The sequence below is a fragment of the Carcharhinus amblyrhynchos genome, chromosome 10, assembly GCF_965287045.1.
Source record: "Carcharhinus amblyrhynchos chromosome 10, sCarAmb.v2.hapA, whole genome shotgun sequence".
Taxonomy (NCBI): domain Eukaryota; kingdom Metazoa; phylum Chordata; class Chondrichthyes; order Carcharhiniformes; family Carcharhinidae; genus Carcharhinus; species Carcharhinus amblyrhynchos.
Window position 1 is genome coordinate 70,282,776 of NC_137333.1, and position 22,851 is coordinate 70,305,626.

The following is a 22,851-nucleotide window of genomic DNA, read 5'->3' on the forward strand; positions in this document are numbered from 1 at the left end:
GGAAATCAAGGATATGACGAGCTGGTGGGAAAGTGGAATCAAAATCCAAGATAGCCATGATCATATTGAATGTAGAGCAGTTTCAATGGATCGCATGGTCTCCACATGCTCCTACCTCTTGCCTTCTTGTGTGTTTTCTTGAAGATTTTAATTTTACACCAGTTTGAAAAGCAAAAGTCAAAGTTTAAAAACTAAAGCAAAATAAAAGATATTTTTCTAAAATAATTAGACAAGAAGATGGTACAAAAAAGTTTATTAGGTAACACTTTTGTAAACATTTGAGGTAAATTAACATTTACATCAATTTGCTCTTACAGAATATAATACATAAGGCACTTCTTTAAAGACAGTACTTAAAACAGCTTTGTTGCTTTTGCTCCAAATTATTAAATGTCCCTGACTGCCCAGAAAGTACTTGACCACTGGGTGAGAGGTTATTTTAGGTAAATAATAGAATGTTTTAATGGGCAACAAGTCGGCTTTAAAACCTCTGAGCAAATCTTCAGCTGTTTACGAAAAGCACGGTAGAAAGCAACAGATATTGAATTAAGAAATCTAATCTGTTTAATTCAAATTTAATATACAAAATATTTTCTCACCTAATATCATCTTTTGGTCTAGTAAACACATATTGACTACCAAATTTGCCAAATTATTATAGCCCCAGTGCTATGTGATTATCTATTACAAGGTAAGTTATTCTCTTGCTATAGTTGTGCATTTCTCATAATCAACAAAAACCAAGTGTAATACAGTAACAATCTAAATAACTTTCATTTGTATATGGAAATCAATTTAATTGTACAGCACTACTGTACTGCCTTTTCTGCAAACAGCCCTAATTTTGTATTAAGACGTTTAATTTTGGGTTTGATGCATAATGGTGGGGTCATTTTCTTAAAATTTGGCATCCAATGTTGTAAACTTTGTTATCTGTGTTTTCTTTTTTCTTTGCTCAAATGTGCAATTTTCGATAATGTAAACTTTCAGGAACCATAACATAGTTACAAAGATAGCACACATTGTACACGAAAATTGGTGCAAATAAAGAACAATGCATTAAAAATATTACACCTACAAATTGATTCCTTGATTTGTTTAGTTATCAATAATGTTAAGGGTTTCAATAAATAAAGTTATGCCAAGCTAGAAAATTAAATCATTCCTTGGAAGACATTAAAGGAAGCCTTTGATTCCTTAATTCAAGGAATGTGTAATTTTTGCTTGTGTTTATTCAGCCAATTATTTAATAAATTCATCCAAGCAAGAGCCAGTTGTTTAAAAAAAAACATAAGAAAATCATCTATTTGATAAAAGCAGATTTGTTTGTTTCAGTACATTAACTTTTCTGTATACACAGGGCTACAAATAAATCTGTTCAAAGTTTTTTTTGTGTCAGGGAACCTCAGAAAAGTAACTACACTTTGAGAACAGCTCTTGCACGAAACTGTGCATTTGAAGTAGATAAGCATTTCTCTCTTTAAAAAAAAAGTTTCTGGAGTAAAAAGTGTTTCCAACGGCCAATGTGACTTTGAAGCAAAGCTGAAACCTAGAATACCTCTAATACATACCATATTCGCTGCACGTATGTAATTTTTAGTTCTCTCAATTTTACTCAAATGTTCATGTCTGAGAAATCTGTTGTATGGAGGGTTTGTGCAGACCAGCTTTGCAAAATGATCCTTTGCAAGATTCTACCAAAACTGCCAAGCACTTTAAACTTTGTTTTCCTGATATTAACCAAGATTCCAAATCTTGGAAAACACAACAAAATTAAGTGCCCAAAGCAATAAAATGCAATTCACTCTCCCTATGTTCCCCCACAACAGCGATTATGAGACTACAGCATCATGCCCTAACCCTGGAATATTGGTAGTATTTTTCATCTCTGTATGTAAGGTTCGTAGCAATGGTTACAGAACTATTGTTTGGCAGTTCCAATTTTAACGCAGTGTTGAACAGGTAGGGGATGTAAAGATGCCACATTCTTGAAGAAACTCCTGGAACCATTTCAATTTTATTGAAGGTGTGCTTACAATGTTTTGAAGATAAACTTGACCTAAAAACCTTTCTTAAAAAAAGTAAAAACATTACTCTTCTATAAACGGTTTTACCGCAAACCATGCTTTTTATCTTACTTCTTGGTCTTTCTAACCCATCTTCTGCTTTAATGCAGTCATATCAAACATGATAGAATCCTAATTTTGTCAGAGTAGTATGGTATCTAATACACACAAACACGCCCTCACACACAAGTAAACTGCAGTGCATTACCCCTTTAATCTACAAGTGGTTTGAGTTTGTTGCCCTGCTTTGATATTTTTAGAAGACATTTAAATTCATGTTCTTTCCATGTACCTCAGCCTATAAAACATGTATTCATTCCTTCTATTTTCTTTTACCACTATAAGCAGTACAAATTTAAAATTTTACAACATTTGTTGGGGCACGTGGAACATTGGAGATGGATGAAAACCAAGAAGCTAAATAATGCAACCCCGTGGTAGGTCTAGTTGAGTATGTGCCATGCAATGAAGCATCCTGCAATTTGAAGTTCAGTTTTAGAGACTTTACCTACTGTATTAGTTCAAAGGGAACAGATTGCAATCACAGAGTGCATATTTCTAACTTGAATAAGACATTTAAGGAGCTGTGTTTCTCGAGCTTACTGTATACATCTTACCTTGCAATGAAATAGTGATTAACATATTAAAAAGTACAGTTCTTAAGTCAACATGTAGTAGTGGGTTCGGTAAAATGAGCTCTTAGAGGTGCAACTAATGATCATGAATCAATTAAAAGTATAACTACCTGAATCAGGCTTGATTCTAACATGATGCGAAATCGAGGGCGTTTTCATGTTGCCATTTTTAACGGTCGACCAAATTAAGTTTTCTGTAGGTTTACGTTGATTAAAAATGATAAAATAGGCGCATATATGAATGTTAAGTCTAACAGGGGGTATGTAAATCCATTTTAACAAAACAATCTCTGTGAAAGCCACTAAGAATACAACTCCCAGAGCGCATTGCAATGACATGCTTCCCAGCATGTATGCTTCTCCCACCCACCCGAGTGGATATTAAAACTTTGTACTGATTTAAGAGAGGGCGAAAGGGGATAGGGAGGGTGTTGAATATAGCAAGCAGGCGCTAAACCGCCAGATCGTCCGACCTAGCCCTGCCACTGCTTGCTCTGCTGGCCCTGCTCAGGGGTCGCGTGTCAGCAGCAGGCGGCTCGTGCATCTCCACCGTTGTGGTCAGGTGACCGTTGCCGCGCGGCGCTCCGCCCGCTGGCGCGCTGTCCTGATTGGCCGGCGCCGGGAGCGCGGGCTCCTGGTGGCCGTTGGCGGCGCTCGCGCTGAGTTGGCGGGTGTGCTCGGCGGCCATGTTGGCCCAGTTCTGCTCGCTTGCCAGCTTGTTGTTGTACACCCCGTAGGGCGACCTGTCCTCGGGCAGCGGCGCCATTTTGAACTCGGTCGGCGGGGCCCCAGGATAAGGGTGGGGGGCTTCGGCCGTGTCAGGGAAGTAGGGGTAGCTGAAGGTGCTCGGGACAGTCCGTGCGACTGGTGTCAGGGGCTCTGGCTTCGGCTCCGGCTCCAGGTCCGGGGGCTGTCGGTTGGTCACTCCCTGACGCAGCTTCTTCCAGCCGAGGTGATAGATTTCCATCAGGTTCAAGAAAAGGGACACGCAAGCCACCACAAGCATAAATAGGATAAAGATAGTCTTCTCTGTTGGCCGTGATATGAAGCAGTCCACGGTGTTGGGACATGGCCATCTATCGCACCTATATAAAGGTCTAAGCTCAAAGCCATACAAAATATACTGACCTACAATAAATCCAATTTCAAACATCGCTTTGAAAATAATATTGAAAACGTAGGTGCGAAGCAGGGCCCCTTGAATTCGGATTTTACCATGGTCATCCCTAAAAGGAAGTTTCTCCTTTTTGCCGTTTTTAAGCAGCAGTTCTTTGTCTGCCTGACTCTGGGCTTTCCGAATATCCTCTTCCCTCTCTTTTCTCTTATCTTCCATCCGCACGATGTGCAGTACGTGGCCCAGGTATATCAAGGTGGGCGTCGACACAAAGATGATCTGGAGCACCCAGAATCGGATATGGGAGATGGGAAATGCCTTGTCGTAGCAGACGTTCTCGCAACCAGGCTGCTGGGTGTTGCAGGTGAAATCGGACTGTTCATCTCCCCACACCTCCTCAGCCGCAGCCCCCAGCACTAGAATCCGGAAGATGAAGAGCACAGTCAACCAGACCTTGCCCACCACTGTCGAGTGTTCCTGTGCATTCTCCAAAAGCCTTCCCAGAAAACTCCAGTCACCCATTGTTTCAAGTCTCTACCCTGGAAAAGCAATCCATATAGACAAAGAACCATTAGATAATGGTGAATGGAAAGACCAAAACCTCAATGGAAATGAGTATCTGGAGTAGTGGCTTTCAAAATGCGCCAACGCTTGTTATCTAGTTTCCTTGCATTCATTAAAACGCCAAGAGTGGAATATTGTTGATTTGATCATGGATTGAATTATAAATGTGACGATTTAAAGTATTCCATTCTACAAATAAAAAACGACTAGGGAATTTTCATATCAACTTCATTGCATTGTTAATGCGACACTAATAAATAAACTTCAAGCATATTTTTGTCAATTAAATGGCGCTAATCCGTCATCGGAATTCACACATCCTTTACACAAGTTTTATGGCACATAATTTGCTAATCTATTAAAGAAAAGTGCATATTATTATTAATATCTGCGAATATTAGAGGTGACTAATCTTGTCACTAATTTATTTTGTCAATAAATATCAGTAGCAGTTTGACTGCCTTACAACTTGAAACTAAATTTTTGCATCTGACCACCATTTCCAGATTTACAAAGTTGTGTATGAATCTGAAAAGACTGCCGTACTTCGGCGACAGCTCAAAAACCACACCTATTATTAAATGGAAAATGTAGGAATTGAATATGCATACATATTACCAACAACTAAAACCGTATTTTCAAAAGGACCTTTCAAACAATGATTTTATGACTTCCATGCGCTGAAGGATTGTGAAAAGTATTTCAAACGTATGTTTCTTAAAAAAAAAGTAAAATACAGAAATTTAATGAAATCTTATCACTGGAGGGGTGAGTAAAGAAAAGAAACCTTGAACAGTAAAATTAGTTAAAATGACAGGTCACATTGCTTGCTGCAGTACGGATAGACGTTGCTCTTCATTGTGTTTCGGTTGTCTAAACGATGAGCAGGATTATATTGGCCTAAAAATCCTGCCAGTTAATTGTATGTATACCAAAGGCGTATTTATATCTATCATTCCCTTTCGCTTAATAAAGCGCAGGGCAATAAACTCGTAGCAGAGGAATGCTTCTCGTGTTATGCAATACTTACCTGAGGAATTCAATAGCTTGAATGAAAGGTAAAATCATTGGAACGGTTGATTTTGGTGCCTTCATTTCTTCCGTCTTTTACTCTAAATTTTGTAATATCTTAAGTAATTGACATATTTGCTATAGACTGATGCGCCTGTCCTGTAAATTATAATAGGACAACTAATGAAATAAGTTAAGGCACTTAATAACTTCAGTGAAGTATAAAAACATGTGCCAATTACTGATTTTGACATTAATCACCATGACGATACCATCAGTTTCCAGTCTTGATCAGTATAGGTGTTTACAGAACAATTAACTTATTTTTATTTTGTATTAACTGATAAATCATTGATTAGAGTTTACACAGTACCCATTAGATGTGTTTTAATTTTACTCGACAGCTCTATCGCAAAATAACGAGCATGTCCAATATGCTTCATTAATTTATTCCAATATGGCCTAGTTAGCATGAAATTTAATCTCACTTTCCGCCAATTAATTTAAATCAAACACCGACACATTTCCTATTATTTTAAGTTTGAATATACCTCGGTTAGTGATAGTCAATATTCTAACACAATGAACTTTTTTTCACATCTTGTTAGAATGTGACAACTAATACAATTGGTTATTTGAACACGTTGATATACGCAATGTTTTATTTACCCAGTTAATGTAATTACTGAAGCCTCTACCTTTTGCTTTATATTAATGTTGTTATGGTCTGACTTCTTGTTTCCGTTGCTCCTTACTTATTGCGTTTTAGGAATGTTACTTCCACTCATTTAATTTCAGAAGTGACCTAGACACTTCAGTATTATGAGTTAATGGATTTAGTTACAGAGAACACTAGTATGTATCTAAAAGAGCAACTGATAACGGTTAATTAACTGTTGATGAATTTAAAAACACCAAAAATACATAGTTTCAGACTCGTTTATTTGTCGAAGGCATGCATATAAAGTAATTCTATATTTTGCGTGCCACATTATGTGCCAAATGGCCATTAAAACGAAAGGAATGGCGCTGCAAGAATATCCTTGCCAGACTGAATTCGGCCAGCACCACTCTAAATTTAAATGGATAAAATGGGCACTGGTGATTCAGACGGGCGGAATATTATCGATTATGAAAAATGACACATGGAAATACAACCGTGTCAATATAAAAGCAAATTACTGCGGATGCTGGAATCTGAAACAAAAACAGAAAATGCTGGGAAGTCTCAGCAGGTTTAACAGCATCTGTGGAGAGAGAAGACAGCCAACATTTCAAGTTTGGATGACTCTTCATCAGAGCTGTTTGAGCTCTGATCAAAGGTCATCTGTGGAGAGAGAATAGAGTCAACGTTTCGAGTCTGGATGACCCTTTGTCAGAGCTCAAACAACTCTGATGAAGAGTCATCCATACTTGAAATGTTGGCTCGCTTCTGTCTCCACAGATACTGTCAGACCTGCAGAGATTTTCCAAAATTTTCTGTTTTGGTGCTGGTGTCGATATAAACGGTCAAGCAAGACTATATGCACAATTACATCAGGTAAATAATAAACATTGCTAATAATCAAAATTCAGAAGCACCATGTTTTGGTTGTGAACTGTCTTTCAGATTATGTAAAATTTAAGTTATTTGCGATTTCCAGTGCTTTTCTAATTAATAAACAGCCTTTAAATCAACCTTGGAATTTATTCTAGATGTTGTAGTGTTTTGCGTTCCTTCCAATTATGCTTTAATATCAAGAAAGACACAGAAAGTTCTCTGAGGGAAATTGATTTTGTTATTTGTTTTAAAAAGTACTGGGCGTTTGAGAAAATCATTGACAGCCATTAATTTTAATTCGTTCTCAATTTTAATTTACTAATTGATACCCTTAGGTTAGATTAAAATATCCGAATTCAAGTTGAATTATAGTGAACAAAAACCGAAATTATTTCCTATGTTCAGGTTAAAGCCATTTAGAACAAAAAAACTTAATGTTATTTGACTTAATGAAAATGTAAGATTTAAAATCATGGCAACTCAGTGGGCTGAGAGGCTGCCTTCCATAGATGCTTACATCAACAGAAAACAAATCGCTGAATAAGGGAAAAACAGCTTATTCAGCTTCACGTGGCATCAACAGGTGCCCAGTACAAAAGAATATCGATTTTACTCATGTTTGACTTTTTCTCCCATTTCTTATGTTTTTGTTTCTGTCTCATTACGCTCATTTCGTGGACAGGATCAAAAATTCATGCTATTTGGTGTGAACAGAAAAGACAGATACTTAAAATAAATATTTGGCATAACACTAATCTAAATGTAACATTAATGACATTTTACTTAGATAGAAAAATCTGATCGCAATTTTAATTCCAGTCAAATTAAAAAGGATAGGAAATTTAAGAAACCGCTGCTAAAAGAACAGATAGATTAGACTTCTAAAGCGTCGTTTGTTGTAAATTGTCTCCGTTTCCAAACCTATGGTAGACGTCACGGATTGTAGAACAGGATTGTACTTCTAGAAAAGGAAATGAAATGTAATGAAGATGGATAGTTTTTCGGTCAGTGACTATGTGAATGTTGTTAAAGTTTATTTAGATTCTTTGCTGTTAATGATTGTGCCTTCATCTGTAAATTCTGTAAGAAAAGTACTACTTTTTTTTTAAAGGGCGAAATTACAGATAATGCTTTTTGAAAAAAGTTATATTTGCTATGTCAAGGATGGTGAGCCCCAAATGTGCCGCTTTAAAAGGTATTTTGCTTTCTTAAAGTATATTTTAAATTGATTCGAAATTTAATCGAATAAAAAGAGAAACATGAAAACTTGCCCAGTATTCAATTTTGCCTCGAAGTGTTGCAGCTCATTTCAGTCATACCAACCTTAATCTGAACTATAGGTTTTGAGTTTCAGAATAAAACACATCATGTGGTATCATCGGGAAAATGCCAGATCTCTATAGTCAGCGAACCATTAGAGTTCTTTGGCACTGTTTTACACCCAAACGAGTATCAGATAATCACATGTACCCTTCAGTTAAAATCGACCTAGACACTCATGAAGACTCTTTCATTATGTAAGATATTCTAAGAGCTCTTCCACCACACCCCGCCCAACCACACCCCCGCAAAAAAACAGCTGGGTGCGAAAAGACTCTCATCTCATCAAAATGTTTAATGATACCAAATTGTATAATACCTCAAACTGGAGATGACAAGACCAGCTAGCTAGTAAACACATCCGGCTGTCATAGATGCCATATTTTGAGTGCGCTGGGGACATGAAGCAGACTTGTATAAGTAACCCTCCCCCCTCCACTGCAACGCTGCCAGCTTACCCAACACTTCTGACGCTGTCAGCCAGCTTATTCAAACACAGTCACTTTCTTCACACATCGATCTCCAAGCCCGTCTTGCGAGGGAGGAAAATAAGTGATTCAAAAGTCCATTAAACCTACAGATTGGACCGCGCGGAGTTCCAGCTCACCCCCAGCCATCGCCGCTGTCACATTGTGTGAGAATGCATGGCTGAACCTCGCTTGTCACCAGACGGAGGGCAACGCCACGCCCCTACCACTAGCAAAACTCATCACTTTAGAAGAAGATAGAGTTATAACCTCTGTAGGTTTCCCCCTCTGTTTAACATAAAACACCCAAACTAAAAAACGATTACATTTCATTGTAAACATTCTTGCATTTCTGAGTTTGTATAACCGTTTGAAAAGAATGTAATTCTGAACTCGATTGTCTACTTATTAAACTTTCATCCCAGCCTAACCAGATTCACAGTTATATGCTTTAATTTTTAAAAAACTGACATTATTAGTGGAAAGAATAGTTGTATTTTTGAATTACATTCAGTTATGCCGTATTTATTTTTGTAATAGCCACTCTGCAATCGATTAAACAATGGATACGTACTTCCTAATCTAAGTGTATAAAATGCCGGTGAAAAAATACAATACAAATACAAGTCTTTGATCATAGGCATCTAAAATAGTTTAAGTAAAAAACATTAAGTCATTATTAAATCTGTAATTTGTTATAAATATATCAGACGAAGATTAAATATCAACTTTGTTAATTTGGTAATTTACTCAAAATTATCAAAATACGTACAATTAAAAAGATGATACCGATGTCAAAACTGAATGATGTTAAACACATTGTAGCAGCTGCTCTAAAATTACTTCTCAACGTTACCGTATAATGTATAGTTCTAGTTATAGTTTGACTATATCATGCTCCTCATAATTCCCCGAATACCAGCATTAGAAACGTATAAACACCATAACATTTGCTTAGTTTCTTTAAGACGTGGTTTTTGCACCAAATTAAATCTCATATCTCACATCTCTAAGAAAAATATATTTCTTTTGTTGCATCATTGCTTTTAAAAGCCGTCAGAAATGTACTTTCTGCATTATCTTAGTATTGTAAGATTCGGGGGATGCAATATACTTTCGTCATTTGGACACAATAAACATCAATACTAGAGATAACAAATTGGAGGCTGGTTCCAACCCCAAACCATTTAAGGTCTGAACTGACCTTATCTCCTCATTTTAAATCCAGTTAAAATTTTGAGTGTCATTTTTAAACAAATAAATAAATCGACATTTGCCAAGTATGAGTTAAAACCAAGCTAGGATAGAACAAAGAGCACATCTTTAAATACTTCCACTTTTAGATGATCCTTAATGTCCCATTTTTATTTTAACACCTATGTTATTTTAGTGATCAGTCAGCATCTTGCATCATATCATACTATACACATTAGCATTATCTAATCCCATGGCAATCACAGAATTCCATCAAGTACTCACCATTATAGTGGCATCATCATGCAGACTCCAATACTTGTACAAAACAATGTAAAGAATTGGAACTTGAAAACATGTTAGTTCAATGGCTGGATCCACCATCTACTATGATACTGAAACATACAAATCAAAGATCTCAGCTTTGATCCCTGCTCTGTGCTGAGTTAACTGATCTTAACTGTGATGGTGGTAGGAGGCTGCAATTGGATCTCATACAACTTTACTAGGGAGGTCAGAAACTGTGTCAGAGATCCTACCCTTGTTAATTACACAGTAACTTCACTCTGATATCTTTCTATTGAAATAACCAGCAAAGATTCACTATTCTGGCTTACTGACGAGGATTATTTGGGTAGGCTATCAGTACAATGTTATTTTGAAGTATCTTGATGTGAAACAAATCATTTGTTTGGCTCTCTTTCTCAGGTTATACCTGCATTCTAGCTTTCATTCACATTAAAACGATTATAAATTGCATTTGTATGCTATTCTTAATGTAGAAAAAATACAGACGGGGTAAAGAATGTTTAGTACATTGGAATTAGAGGAGCAGAGTGTGTGGATTGAAGAATTTGTAGCCCTAAAGGAAGTCTTTTATTCTTTCATAGGATGTGAACTTCGCTGAGGACGTCAGCATTTATACCCCATCATTAATTGTTCTCGAGAAGGTGGTGGTGAGCTGCCTCTAGAACCACTGCAATCCATGTGGTGTAGGTACTCCAGCATTTTCAGGGAGGAAGTTCCAGGACTTTTACCCCGTGACAATGCAGGAACCATGATAAGTTCCGAGTCAGGATGATGTGTGACTAGGAGGAGAACTCGCAGATGGTGGTGTTCCTGATGTGCCTGCTGCCCTTGTTCTTCCAGGTGATAAAGGTCACTGGTGTGGAAGGTGCTGTCAAAAGAAACTTTGCTGGTTGCTGCAGTGCATCTTCCACGTGGTACACATGCTGCCACCCAGTGGTGGAGGAAGTGAAGGTTTAAGGTGATGGATTGAGTGTCAAGCAAGCAGGGTGCTTTGCCTAAGATGGTAATGAGTTTCTAGATGGTTATTGGAGTTGCCCTCATTCAGACAAGTGGAGAGTATTCTATCACATTCCTGATTTGTGCTTTGTAGATGGTGGACAAGGTTTGGGGAGTCAGTGAGTTATTTGCTGCAGAAATCCTAGGCTCTGATCTGCATTTATAATCAATGCGCCTGGTCCAGTTCAGTCTGTTCAGTTTCTAGTCAATGGTAACCACTGCCACAACCCCCACCCACCTCCTGGATATTAATAGTGGGAGAATCAATGATGGTAATGCCATTGAATGGAATCTGCCATTTATCAGCCTAAGCCTGAATGCGATCCAAATCTTGCTGCACATGGACACAGTATCTGAAGAGCTGTAAAACATACACAACACTGCGCAATTATTAGTGAATATCCCCATTTCTGGCATTATGATGGGTGGGGAAGTCACTGATGAACTAATTGAAGATGGTTGGGACTAGGATACTACCTTGAGGAACTGCTGCAGTGATGCTCTGGGACTGAACAACCACCACAACCTTCTTCCTCTGTGATCAGTATGACTCCTTTGTTATCCCCCCCTCCCCCCTGTCATTTCTGTTAACTTCAATTTTGATGCCAGACTTGACCATTTAAATGCAGCCTTGATGTCTACCTCAGCTCTGGAATTTAGCTCCTTTGCCCATATTTGGACCAAGTGGTAATGAGCCAAGTGCCCTTGGCAGAACTCAAACTGAGCATCAGTGAACAAGTTATTGCTATGTAATTGCTGCATAAGAGCATTATCGATGACAGCTTCCATCACTTTGCTGATGATTAAACTGACGGGGAGGTAATTGTTGGATTGAATTCATCCTGCTTTTTATGAACAGGACACCTGGGCAATTTTCTACATTGCTGGGTAGGTGCAGTCTGTAGTTGTGCTAGAACAGTTTGACTGGGGCACAGAACACTCCGCAGCATAAATCTCAACTCTATAGATGGGAAGTTGTCAGGGCCCATAGCCTTTGCTGTATCCAGTTAGTGATAGGAAGGGGTCTTTAAACTGCAGTATCAATGTCCTGCAGGTAATCGAGATGTGAAACCAGGTATACTGGCAAGTGAAATTTTACGCTTAATAAGATATGAGTAGTGGTATTCTCGATGAACCAAAAGTCACAGAAGGAGAAGGTAAGAATGCATTTAACTGTTGAGTCTGAAGTGACAAAAGACAGGAACGAGGCTTGTAGTGGTGAACTGGATGATATTGCACAGACAAGGGTAACAGCTTATTGCAATAGAGAGCGTATGGAGTCCAAAGCTCAGTGTCAAATAGGACATTGAGGTGATGAACAGCCTTCTTTTTCCCCAAGACAGCAGCTAGAATGGAAGAAATTGGTGGCACGTGTAGATAGGTTTGTAATGGGAATTATACGCTTAGTGAGATTATAACTCATCCAAGACTGGATGTCAGACTGCATCCTGGAAACACAGAAGTCATGAAGGGAGAGAGAGAGAGAGAGAGAGAGAGAGAGAAAAGTAGAGCTATAAATAGCCAAATCATTGACATGCACGTGGAAGCTGATCTTATACCTTTGAATGATGTTGCCAAGGGGTAGCATTCAACTGAAGGGCAAGGGCTAAGGATAGTTCTTTGGTAGTCCAATGGTGGAGAAGTAGGAAGAGATGCCATTGATAAAGATGGTCTGGATAGGATAGGTAGAAGCAGAAGCAATCAAGGTAAATTCCGTGGAGCAGGACAAAAGATTTGGGAGGATAATCACATGGTTGACTGGATCAAAGGATTCCGAGCAATCACGGGCAATAAGGGGTAACATAACATGCTTGCACTTGGGATGTTGGTCATAACATTAGTTTGGAACATTTTGGTAATAAGAAATGTGCAGAAATCCTGAAAGTAACAGTTGTCAAAGAGGTGGACTGGGATTTAAAAGGCCAGAATCGTTGTGAGAATAAGGTTAGAGATAGGGTGGTAATTCAAGGGATCTAGTGGGCATTCAATATAAATGTGGATAATAATGGTAATTTTGAAGACAGAATAGGATCTAACAAAATAGAATCTATCCAGTATATGCAACAGGATGAGAGCGCACTTGGAATAAATGCTCATGGAACACAGACTTTGAGATGGAATTGAGTGTCAGTGATGTGGATCCCAGCAGCAGATCTGAAAGTGGATGGTATTGCCATTTGGGGCAGAAGCATCTAATTAACAAAAGGCACAGCAGTGGGTGACTCAAGTACCAGGGACACATAGGAAGGTCTGGGGTAAATGGGAGCACAGGAGTTGCCACCATTTTTAAAAACAGCAGCCATAACCATTTGCGGTGTTAAGGTTTTCTGCGGTGTTAAGGTTTTCTGCATTGTTATGCCAGCACCTTCAAATACAAACCATCAGCCTTCACCTCCAAGGCATAGGTATTTACTCTTCCAGACCCATAGCATTCAGCTCTGTAGCCCTCACTTCAGAGCCTTTATTAGCCAAGGCATGGAATGCAAACACAGGGAGGTTATGACAGAACTGTATAAAATGCTCTTTAGGCCACAGGTAGGCCTATAGTGGCAAAATCAGAACTGTGCACAGTTCTGGTTGCCACACTATAGGAAAGGTGTGGTTGCACTGGAAAGGGTGCAGAGGAGATTCATCAGGATATTGCCTGGGCTGGAGTTTTCCTTAAAGAGGAGAAGAAATACAAAATTGAGGGGAAATAGGCTGAATAAGAAGGATCCACTTAAAGGATTAAAAACCAAGGGGTATATAGATTTAAGATAAGGGACTGAAAAATTAAATTAGCCAAAATAGTGGTATGTGACTTGCAAGGTCTGGTTAGTACAACCGCTATTAATATTCCCACCTTTCAAAAGGAAATGCTCTTGTCTGCTCTCATGGGAACATGAAATCTATAGGGAAGCTTTCCCTCTGCCTACTGGAGTAACTACTTCAGACCAGCAATAGCAGTTTTGTAAATGCTGCCCCACTAGTAATAATCAGTCATATACTCTATCACCTGATCTTACCCATGACCTACCAAATCAGCAGGCATGTTTATCTCTCTATAGACAGTAGCTTGATCAATCCCCTTAAATTCCATATTTACCAATGCCCTTCAAGAAGGCAGCAGCTTTAATTTAGGGCAGCCATTCCTCTAAGATTTTAACCATCTTGTAATGTTCCTTCAAAACAATTTAGAACTGAGAAGTTATTGAAGATGTTGCAAGATTAGGAAGCCTTAAAGATTGAACAGATGGCAGCAGGGAAGAAGCTGTTCTTGCGTCTGGTGCCACAATAGAGGGTCAAGATAGGAAGGACTGTTGATAGAGTGTTGTAATTTTTCATCCAAGGTTAGTAAAAATCTTAAATTTGCTTGGTGGTGGGGGCTTGAAAAAAGGAGGGAGGATGTAATGCACCTTCTGTCTTCAAAAGAATGTCCACTATCTACAGGGCACTCGTCTACTTGCTCAGATGTGTAGCTCCAACACAGAAGCTTGACACCATCTAAGATGAAACCAGCTTAGTTGGCATCATCCACCATCATGATTAGTATAAGCACCAAGATGTACTGCAGTACTTCAAACCCATCCTGGAAGGAAAAAAGCAACAGATGCATGGTAGTATCACCTGCATTTCCCCCCCCCCCCCTCAATCAGCACTCTCGTTTAACTAGAAAGTTGTTCCTTTATCACTGGAGGAACATTGTAGACTGCAACAGTTCAAGGCAGCTTACCACTAGAACAAGTGGTATAGCCAGTGACACCCACATCTGATGTCACAATTAGAGAACTACAAAGTGATTGCTGGCCAGTCAGGGGCCAAAAACAGCTTCTTAGCTATGCTGCAAGTGTCTGCAGGAAATATTCTCTGGTGGACAGTTTGGATGCTTCAAGTTAGAGCACTTTTTTTAAAAAGGTAAAATTGAATCTCATTAGAAGCTATGAAGCCAGGTAAAGTGAATGTCAAAAAGGCATTCAGGTTTACATTAGAGATCAAGACAGCTATGAAATGATAGTGGAATATGCTCAAGGGATAAATAGCCAGCTGTATCTGGCATCTTCAGGGCAAGTAGTGAGTCAATAAACTTGTAGGTAGGTTTAGAGCACTACATGAATCAAGCTTCAGGACAATAGGAATAGCAAAATGCCAAGATTGGCTATTTCGTGTTGATTCTATGTGGATTCAGTAGAAAAAAAGTCAGGTGTTTAGCCTATGGTTACATTACGGCAGTTAAGAAAACTGAAGTGGCTTAAGTTTGACGAAGATGAGGCAAAGATCTTTTCAGTTGCCTTGATCAATGGCACACTTTTGAAAGTGATACTCCAATTTGGAATAAATGCAGTGAGGGATCGCAGCTTTAAAATGAGCTCCCCGTTGTACTTCCAAGAGAAACTAGTTATTTTGGTTTATCCGCGCAAGTTTGGAAAGCAGTCAAAGATCCACCCTTCGGCACCTGGAAATTTAGGAAGAGATAACGGAACGGTCAAATAAATGTAGAACAATTTTATTGCTTATATAAAAAAAACTACAGAAAAATAGCGAATTGGTAGGAGCGCGCGCCACTCTGTGGGTAAGATCCTTCATTACAGCAGCGACACTGAGCAGCTGAATCTAAGAGGTAATAATTAAACTATTTAAACACGTGGAATTAGAGGTGGATTGTTAATCCGCCGGCAGTGATATTCACACGGAGACGAGAAAAATCCAATAGATCAGCTGCTGGTTTCACAGTCCATCACTGGTATATCTAAATATTGCACTAGTGTAGTGACAATACAACATTGGTAAATGTGGTCAAAAATAGTGCAAGTTGTGCGCTTGGAGTATCTGCCTGGTATTTAAAACTCAAGTGCCGGGTACAGACTACTGGGTACATAAAATGGGGCCATATTAACCTGGGGAAATGTGTCACTTTCCAGTTAAATATTAATGTCGCACATTACATTCACACTGGGACCAAGTCAAACTCAAGACGCTTTGTGCAACTCCAAGGCTACTTTCTGGTGTTTAGCATCAATGGACAGGAGTTCATTCATCTCATTCTGCTCCTTCTCTTTGCTCCTGGCTTGGTGGCTGGGGTGATGTCTCCGGCGAGACTGCCTCATGCACGCCTTGACTAGCAAGTAAAACAGCTCGGCCACATTGAGCAGCACACAGACCCCGGACACCACCGTCATGAAAATGATGAAGACTGTCTTCTCGGTGGGTCTGGATATGAAGCAGTCCACGGTGTTGGGGCAGGGAGGGGAACTACACTTCACCAGCCGGGTCATCTGAAAGCCCCCGTATAGGAAATACAACATGTAGGTGAAAACCGTCTCAAAGAGGATTCGGAACACAATGCTGATCACATAGGTCCACCAGAAAGCGCCGACTATCCGCATCTTCTGCTTCCTGAGCGTCTCCAGCTCTTCCTTCCTCACCACGCCCTGCCGCTTTTCTAGGCATTTCTTCTCTTCGTGCTGTCTGTAGGCGACGTGCAGCGAGACCAGCAGAGCTGGGGTGGAGATGAAGATCACCTGCAGGCACCACAGCCTGATGTGAGACATGGGGAAGAACTGGTCATAGCACACATTCTTGCAGCCGGGCTGCAGGGTATTACACACAAAGTCGGACTGCTCATCTCCCCAAACACTCTCCGCCGCCACCACCAGAATCATGATCCGGAAAACGAAGATCACAGAGAGCCAGATTTTCCCGATGCTGGTGGAGTGTCTGTTCACACCTCCCAGGATAAGGTGCAGCTGCCCCCAGTTCATCTTCCAGATTTAGTTCCAAACTGAAAAAGACCATAGTCATTTGATTATTAATTACAATTTGAATATTTGTATGAGCAGTTATGATATTATTAAAGATGTGCGAGTTAGGTTATTTGGCTATGCTAAAATTGGCCCTTAGCGTCCGGAAATGTTTAGGTTAGAGGGATTAGCAGGTAAATGTGTAGGATATGGGGGGGGGGGGGGGGGTAGGTAGGTAGGTCTGGGTGGGATTGTGGCCGGTGTAGTCTCGATGGGCCAGACAGCCTCTTTCTGCACTGTAGGGTTTCTATGAAACCATGTTAAGTCAACTTCCCTCCCACCCAACTCCAGGTGGAACATAACGTTTAGTCACAAGTAGGCTTACACTAACACTGCAAAAGTAGTTAGTGAGAAAATCCTTGTCGCCACACTCGGACGCTTATTCGGGTACACTGAGGGAGAGAATTTAAAATACCAATTCACCCAACTAACTTTTTTCCATTGGGAGGAAACCAAGTATGGCGTGTTGGAGTCAGATTTACAGTCCAGAAAGTGTCCCTACAGCCGATCGTGCGCGCCAGTTAAGCAGCATCTGTTCTACATTTTCCGGCAGTTGTTCATTAGAAATTATACGTTGTGGTGTTTCAAATGCTTCATCCACAAGAATCCCATCTTCAACCTTTTGTTACTCGTGTCATCCGCAATGCATTCATTTCGTCTTTTCTACAGCAGTGCTAACCACTGCTGCCTCAGCCCTGAAGCCCAGGTTCAATTCCAGCCTTGGGTGACTGCAGGGAGTTTGCACGATCATCTCAGATTTGTCTCCCCGATTCAAAAATGTACGGGTTAGGTGGATTTGCCATGTTAAATTCCTCTAGTGTCGCCAGATTTTTTTGGGGTGGGTGGGTACGGAAGAGGAGATGTGGGCATGAAGGAGGCGTTGCAGGGTGAGCTTGGGCAAGATGCTCTTCGAGAGCCCTGCAGACTCGATGGACTGAATTTGTACTTTAGAATCCGGTTGGTGGGTGGAAATGGTTTACATAGACATCCAAAGCAGTAGTTAGTGAACAGAAGGTGGTACAGAGCGCACAGCCCAGGTCACAAAATTCTCCGTTCTAATTGCTACAAGTAGATAAAACATTTACTGACCACATGTTTCGCTTTAATCGCCTGAACGTTAAACATTTAAGACATGGTGCAGAGGTAAAACTATTTTAAAAAAAGGTCAAAGTCTGCGGGTTAAGTTTAGACAGAGGCATTGTTCTGAGGGACAAACAGATCAACTATTCGCACAATAATCCTAAACAAAGTTTTGTCGCGATCGATTGAGAACCCAAAATTGTCGATTTCTTGTAATTGAGATTTTAGCGCCTTTACTAACAAACCACGAATTTAGAAAACAAGTTAGTATTAGCATCTCGTTTTCTCCCATTTCACAAGTAATTGGGCTAATCCTGTGGTTAATAGAAAACATATTTAACTTTAACGCTGTTACTTTGCATTCAGCACCTCTCACCAAATACAGGCACCAAGACCGAACAGCAGTTCGCAAGTTAGTATACCGGATTTGGAGAGCTCAATTTCGAGAAGTTAAATCAAACCCGAAATGGAAAAAAAAATACAGGAACTAGTAGAAAACGTTCCCCTCCAAATTGTGAAATCCGTATGTCATTAATCTGTCTCCTAATTTTTAGTCAGTGACTAGTGTTCAAAATCTAGCATTAAGTGTGGATTGAAGAGTGTGAATTTTTAAAACCCTCAAAAGAAATCAAAGTGATTCTTGCGCACACATTCTCAATTGCTTACAAAACCTGCTTCAATAAGAGCCTCACTCTAACCAAAAGCCCAAGACGCCACAAAATCTTAATGCACCCTCTCTCGCTCACTTTAAATATAGTTACTACTCAAGAGTTTCAGAGAGATATCTCACCGGCTTTCTGTTGATAAATAAACCTCTAATTTGCGAATCCTTGAAGGAAACTGCTCCAATATGTGTTTCGGATGCTTCCCTCTCCCTGGTGAGCTGCTCCGTGATTTATCGCTATCACCTAACCCTTTTTATAGCGACTCACCTGAATGACGCAATGGTGAGAGAGTGCACAAGGGCCGCCTCGAATTGCAGGAGATTTGCTGATGAAGGAAATTGCAGGCCGCCCCAAGTCAAAATCTGATGCCTTCCGCGCCTGTTGGGCACCACAAGGGCTGGGGTGTATTAAGGACCCTAATAATCACATTGTAATTTGACGTTTTTAAGTTTCCTTTATACTTTGATTTTGTTGGGGCTGTTCCCCCTCCTTTTGGGGAGCTGCTCCTTTTACTTTGTCCTAATTTAGTTTGAGTTTGTCTACTTGGTTTGACCTTAAAAGAGGCCAAGTCAAAACCTGCCTGATTGGGCCCCAGGCCTGGCGAGACGTGCCATCAATAGGTCCAGGCAGTGGGCGATCGACGGGGCTGTCCATCCTGAGTGCCTGCCCCTCTACCACGGCTACGTTCGCGGCCAGGTGTCCCTGGAGAGGGAGCATGCGGTGTTCATGGGTGCAGATGACGCCTTCCATGCCCACTGGGCACTGCAGGGGCTGGTGTGCGTTATAGACCCTTATAATCACATTTTGATTTAATGTTTTAAGTTTCCTTTGGACTTTGGTTTCTGTCCGGGCTGTCCCCCCTTTTTTGGGGGCTGCCCCTCTTAATTTGTCCCTAAGTTAATTTGAGTTAGTTTTACTCGTTGGGTACGTGAAAAGAACTGCCTGATTGGGCCCATTTTGATGGATCATAAAACTAACATGGCAAATGCAAGTGTAAGACTCCATGAAGCTAATCAACAATAGGTCAAAATAAACATGGCCAATTAGAGGATCAGGAAAAACCAAATAATCAAACGTAAATAAGGTAAATATTTAAAATACACTCAATATCTAGTCAGTGCACTGTGGCACAGTGGTTAGCACTATTGTCTCACAGTGCCAGGGATCAGGGTTCAACTCCCGGTTTGGGTGACTGTCTGTGCAGTGTCAGAATGTTACCTGCGTGGGTTTCTTCCAGGTGCTCCGGTTTCCTCCCACACTCTGGAAGACGTGCTGGTTAGGTGTATTGGCCGTGTTAAGTTCTCCCTCAGTGTAACGGAATAGGCGCCTGAGTGTGGCAACTAGGGTATTTTCACAGTAACTTCATTGCAGTGTTAATGTAAGCTTACTTGTGACACTGATAAAAAAAATCAAAACTTAGAAGGCCTTGTGTATATCAGTGAATATTGCACTCCCCTTCCAGGGCCACTGAGAAACAAGGCAGACCCTCTTTCCACCTCCTTCCTACAACTAATAAATTACAATTCTAGCGAGGCCTACAAAAAAGCCCTGACCACACAGGATGACAAGAATAGGTCAGCTAGCTCCTCAAATCCGTTCTGCCACTCACTGCTAATGACAGCGAATCGGAGAATCCAAGTCACAGGCAAGATCGGAGAATTCCAACCATTGGCTGGGATTTTCTGGCCATTCACATCACGCCACCACAGCGAGCGAGGGCGCAGAATTTGGCACTCAGCCAAATATCAGTTCACTGCAGCTGAACCAGAGAATCCTGCCAGCGTGAATGGCTGGACAATCCTGGCTATTAGGTCTGATTGCTATCCTAACTCTATTTAGTACCTTGTCTCCATATCCCTTAATCCCCCTGACAAAAGTAAATCTATCGTCTTCAGGTTTAAACTTACTAATTGAGTTCACATTGTTTTATATAAGAGGAGTTTCACGTTTCTACTATCCTTTGGATGTTGAAATACCTCCTACCTCCAAAATTCTCTTTGTGTTCTTGTTCTCAATATTCTCACCACGGAAAAGTTTCTCTCTATCTTAGCAACTATTTCCAAAATCCTAAAACTTCAATCCAATTATCCATTAACTTCCCACTTCCAGGGAATGACAGCCCAGTTCACACAATTTCTTCTCATGTCTTAACCCTTGAATATCTGGTAACATTCTGGTAAATCTACACTGCACTCAGTCTAAAGCCAATGTTACACTAGTGTGGAAGCCACACTGTGCACTGTGTGACAGAAGTGGTCTAACCATATCTTTGCATAAAAGTAGCAAAACCTCTTGCCCTTATCTTTCATATTCTAGTTGTCTCTTGTTTTAAATTTCCATTCACCTTTTTATCTACAGCATCTTAATGACCTGTGTGCATGGACCCCTTTGGAGTTCCACAGTCCCTAGCCTTTCACAATTAAAAAAAATTGACCTACTTGTTTAGATGCAAAATATATGGAGTGCAATCTTACCACCCTCCATGCCGGTTAATCGGCATGGCAAGCCAGGCAGCGGCCAAAAATCCGGTGTGAACCAGGTTTATGCAGCACATGATTTCCCAGTCTTGTTTTGCCTTCATGCCTAGAAAGGCAGCATGGTGGCACAATGTACTGCAGCCTCACAGTGCCAGAGACCCAGGTTCAATTCCCGAACTGGGTCAGGTCCACAGCAGATGCCAACTCCCTGGCCCTGCATTCAACCCTGAATTATCTAGATAATAAGGATACCTACATCAGACTCCTAATTATTGACTATAGCTCAGCCTTCAACACTATTGTTCCCACAAAGCTCATCTCCAAACTCTGCGGCCTGGGGCTCGACAGCCCCCCTTCCCCCGCCATTGAGACTGGATCCTAGACTTCCTAAGAGCACAATCCATAAGAATAGGCAATAACACCTCCTCCAAGATCATCCTCAACACCAGTACCCCATAAGGCTGTGTCCTCAGCCCCCTCCTAAACTTCTTATGCGCCTATGACTGTGTGGCCAAAGTCCCCTCCAATCTGATTTTTACGTTTGATGACAACACTGCTGTAGTGGGTCAGATCTCAAACAATGATGGGACAGAGTACAGGAATGAGACAGAATCTGGTGAACTGGTGCGACAAGAATAATCTCTCCCTCAATGTCAATAAAACAAAGGAGATTCTCATCAACTTCAGGAAGCATAAAGGAAAACATGCCTCTGTCTACATCAATGGGAATGAAGTAGAAAGGGTCAAGTTTTTAGATCTCCAGATCATCAGTAACTTGTCCTGGTCCCCCTAAGCTGACACTATAGTTAAGAAAGCCCGCCAACGCCTCTATTTTCTCAGAAGACTAAGGAAATTTGGTACGTCTTTCACCAACGTTTACAGATGCACCATAGAAAGCATTCTTTCTGGTTGCATCACAGCTTGGTATGGCTCCTGCTCTGCCCAAGACCACAAGGAACTACAAAAGGTTGTGAATGTAGCCCAATTCATCATGCAAACCAGCCCCCCATTCTTTGACATTGTCTACTCTTCCTACTGCCTCAGCAAAGCAGCCAGCATAATTAAGGATCCCATGCACTCTGGACATTCTCTTTTCCACCTTCTTTCAGGAATAAGATTCAAAAATCTGAGGTCACATATTAACTGACTCAAGAACAGCTTCTTCCCTGCTGTCAAACTTTTGAATGGACTTATCTTGCATTAAGTTGATCTTTCTCTACAATCCAGCTATGACTGCAACACTACATTCAGCATCCTCTCATTTCCTTTTCTATGAATGATATGCTTTGTCTGTATAGCATGCAAGAAACAATACTTATCACTGTAAATAATGTGACAATAATAAAATCAAATCATTGTGTGGAGACTGCATGTTCTCTCCATGTCTGCATGGGTTTACTCCAGGTGCTCTGGGTTTCTCCCACAGTCTGAAAGACATGCTGGTTAGGTGCATTGGCCAAGCTAAATTCTCCCTCAGTGTACCCGAACAGGCGTATGCTGATTCGGGGATTTTACAATAACTTCATTGCAGTGTTAACATAGGCCTAATTGCGACACTAATAAACAAATTTTAAATATAGATACTTCTCCCCACGTTACTGGGAGGTCTTGCTGATGCGAATCACAGCTGGTGTCC

At 40.5% G+C, this 22,851-nt stretch overlaps 2 protein-coding genes across 2 annotated transcripts; both read right to left on the reverse strand.

Annotated features, from left to right (window-relative positions):
- Positions 1-340: 340 nt before the first annotated feature.
- On the reverse strand, positions 341-4,573 carry gja3 (gap junction protein, alpha 3). Its single transcript, XM_080197313.1, has one exon. The coding sequence runs from the start codon at positions 4,335-4,337 to the stop codon at positions 3,153-3,155; it is 1,185 nt and encodes a 394-aa protein (XP_080053439.1). The 5' UTR covers positions 4,338-4,573; the 3' UTR covers positions 341-3,152.
- Positions 4,574-15,683: 11,110 nt separating this feature from the next.
- gjb8 (gap junction protein beta 8) lies at positions 15,684-16,998 on the reverse strand. The gene has a single exon (XM_080197314.1). The coding sequence runs from the start codon at positions 16,952-16,954 to the stop codon at positions 16,163-16,165; it is 792 nt and encodes a 263-aa protein (XP_080053440.1). The 5' UTR covers positions 16,955-16,998; the 3' UTR covers positions 15,684-16,162.
- Positions 16,999-22,851: the final 5,853 nt, after the last annotated feature.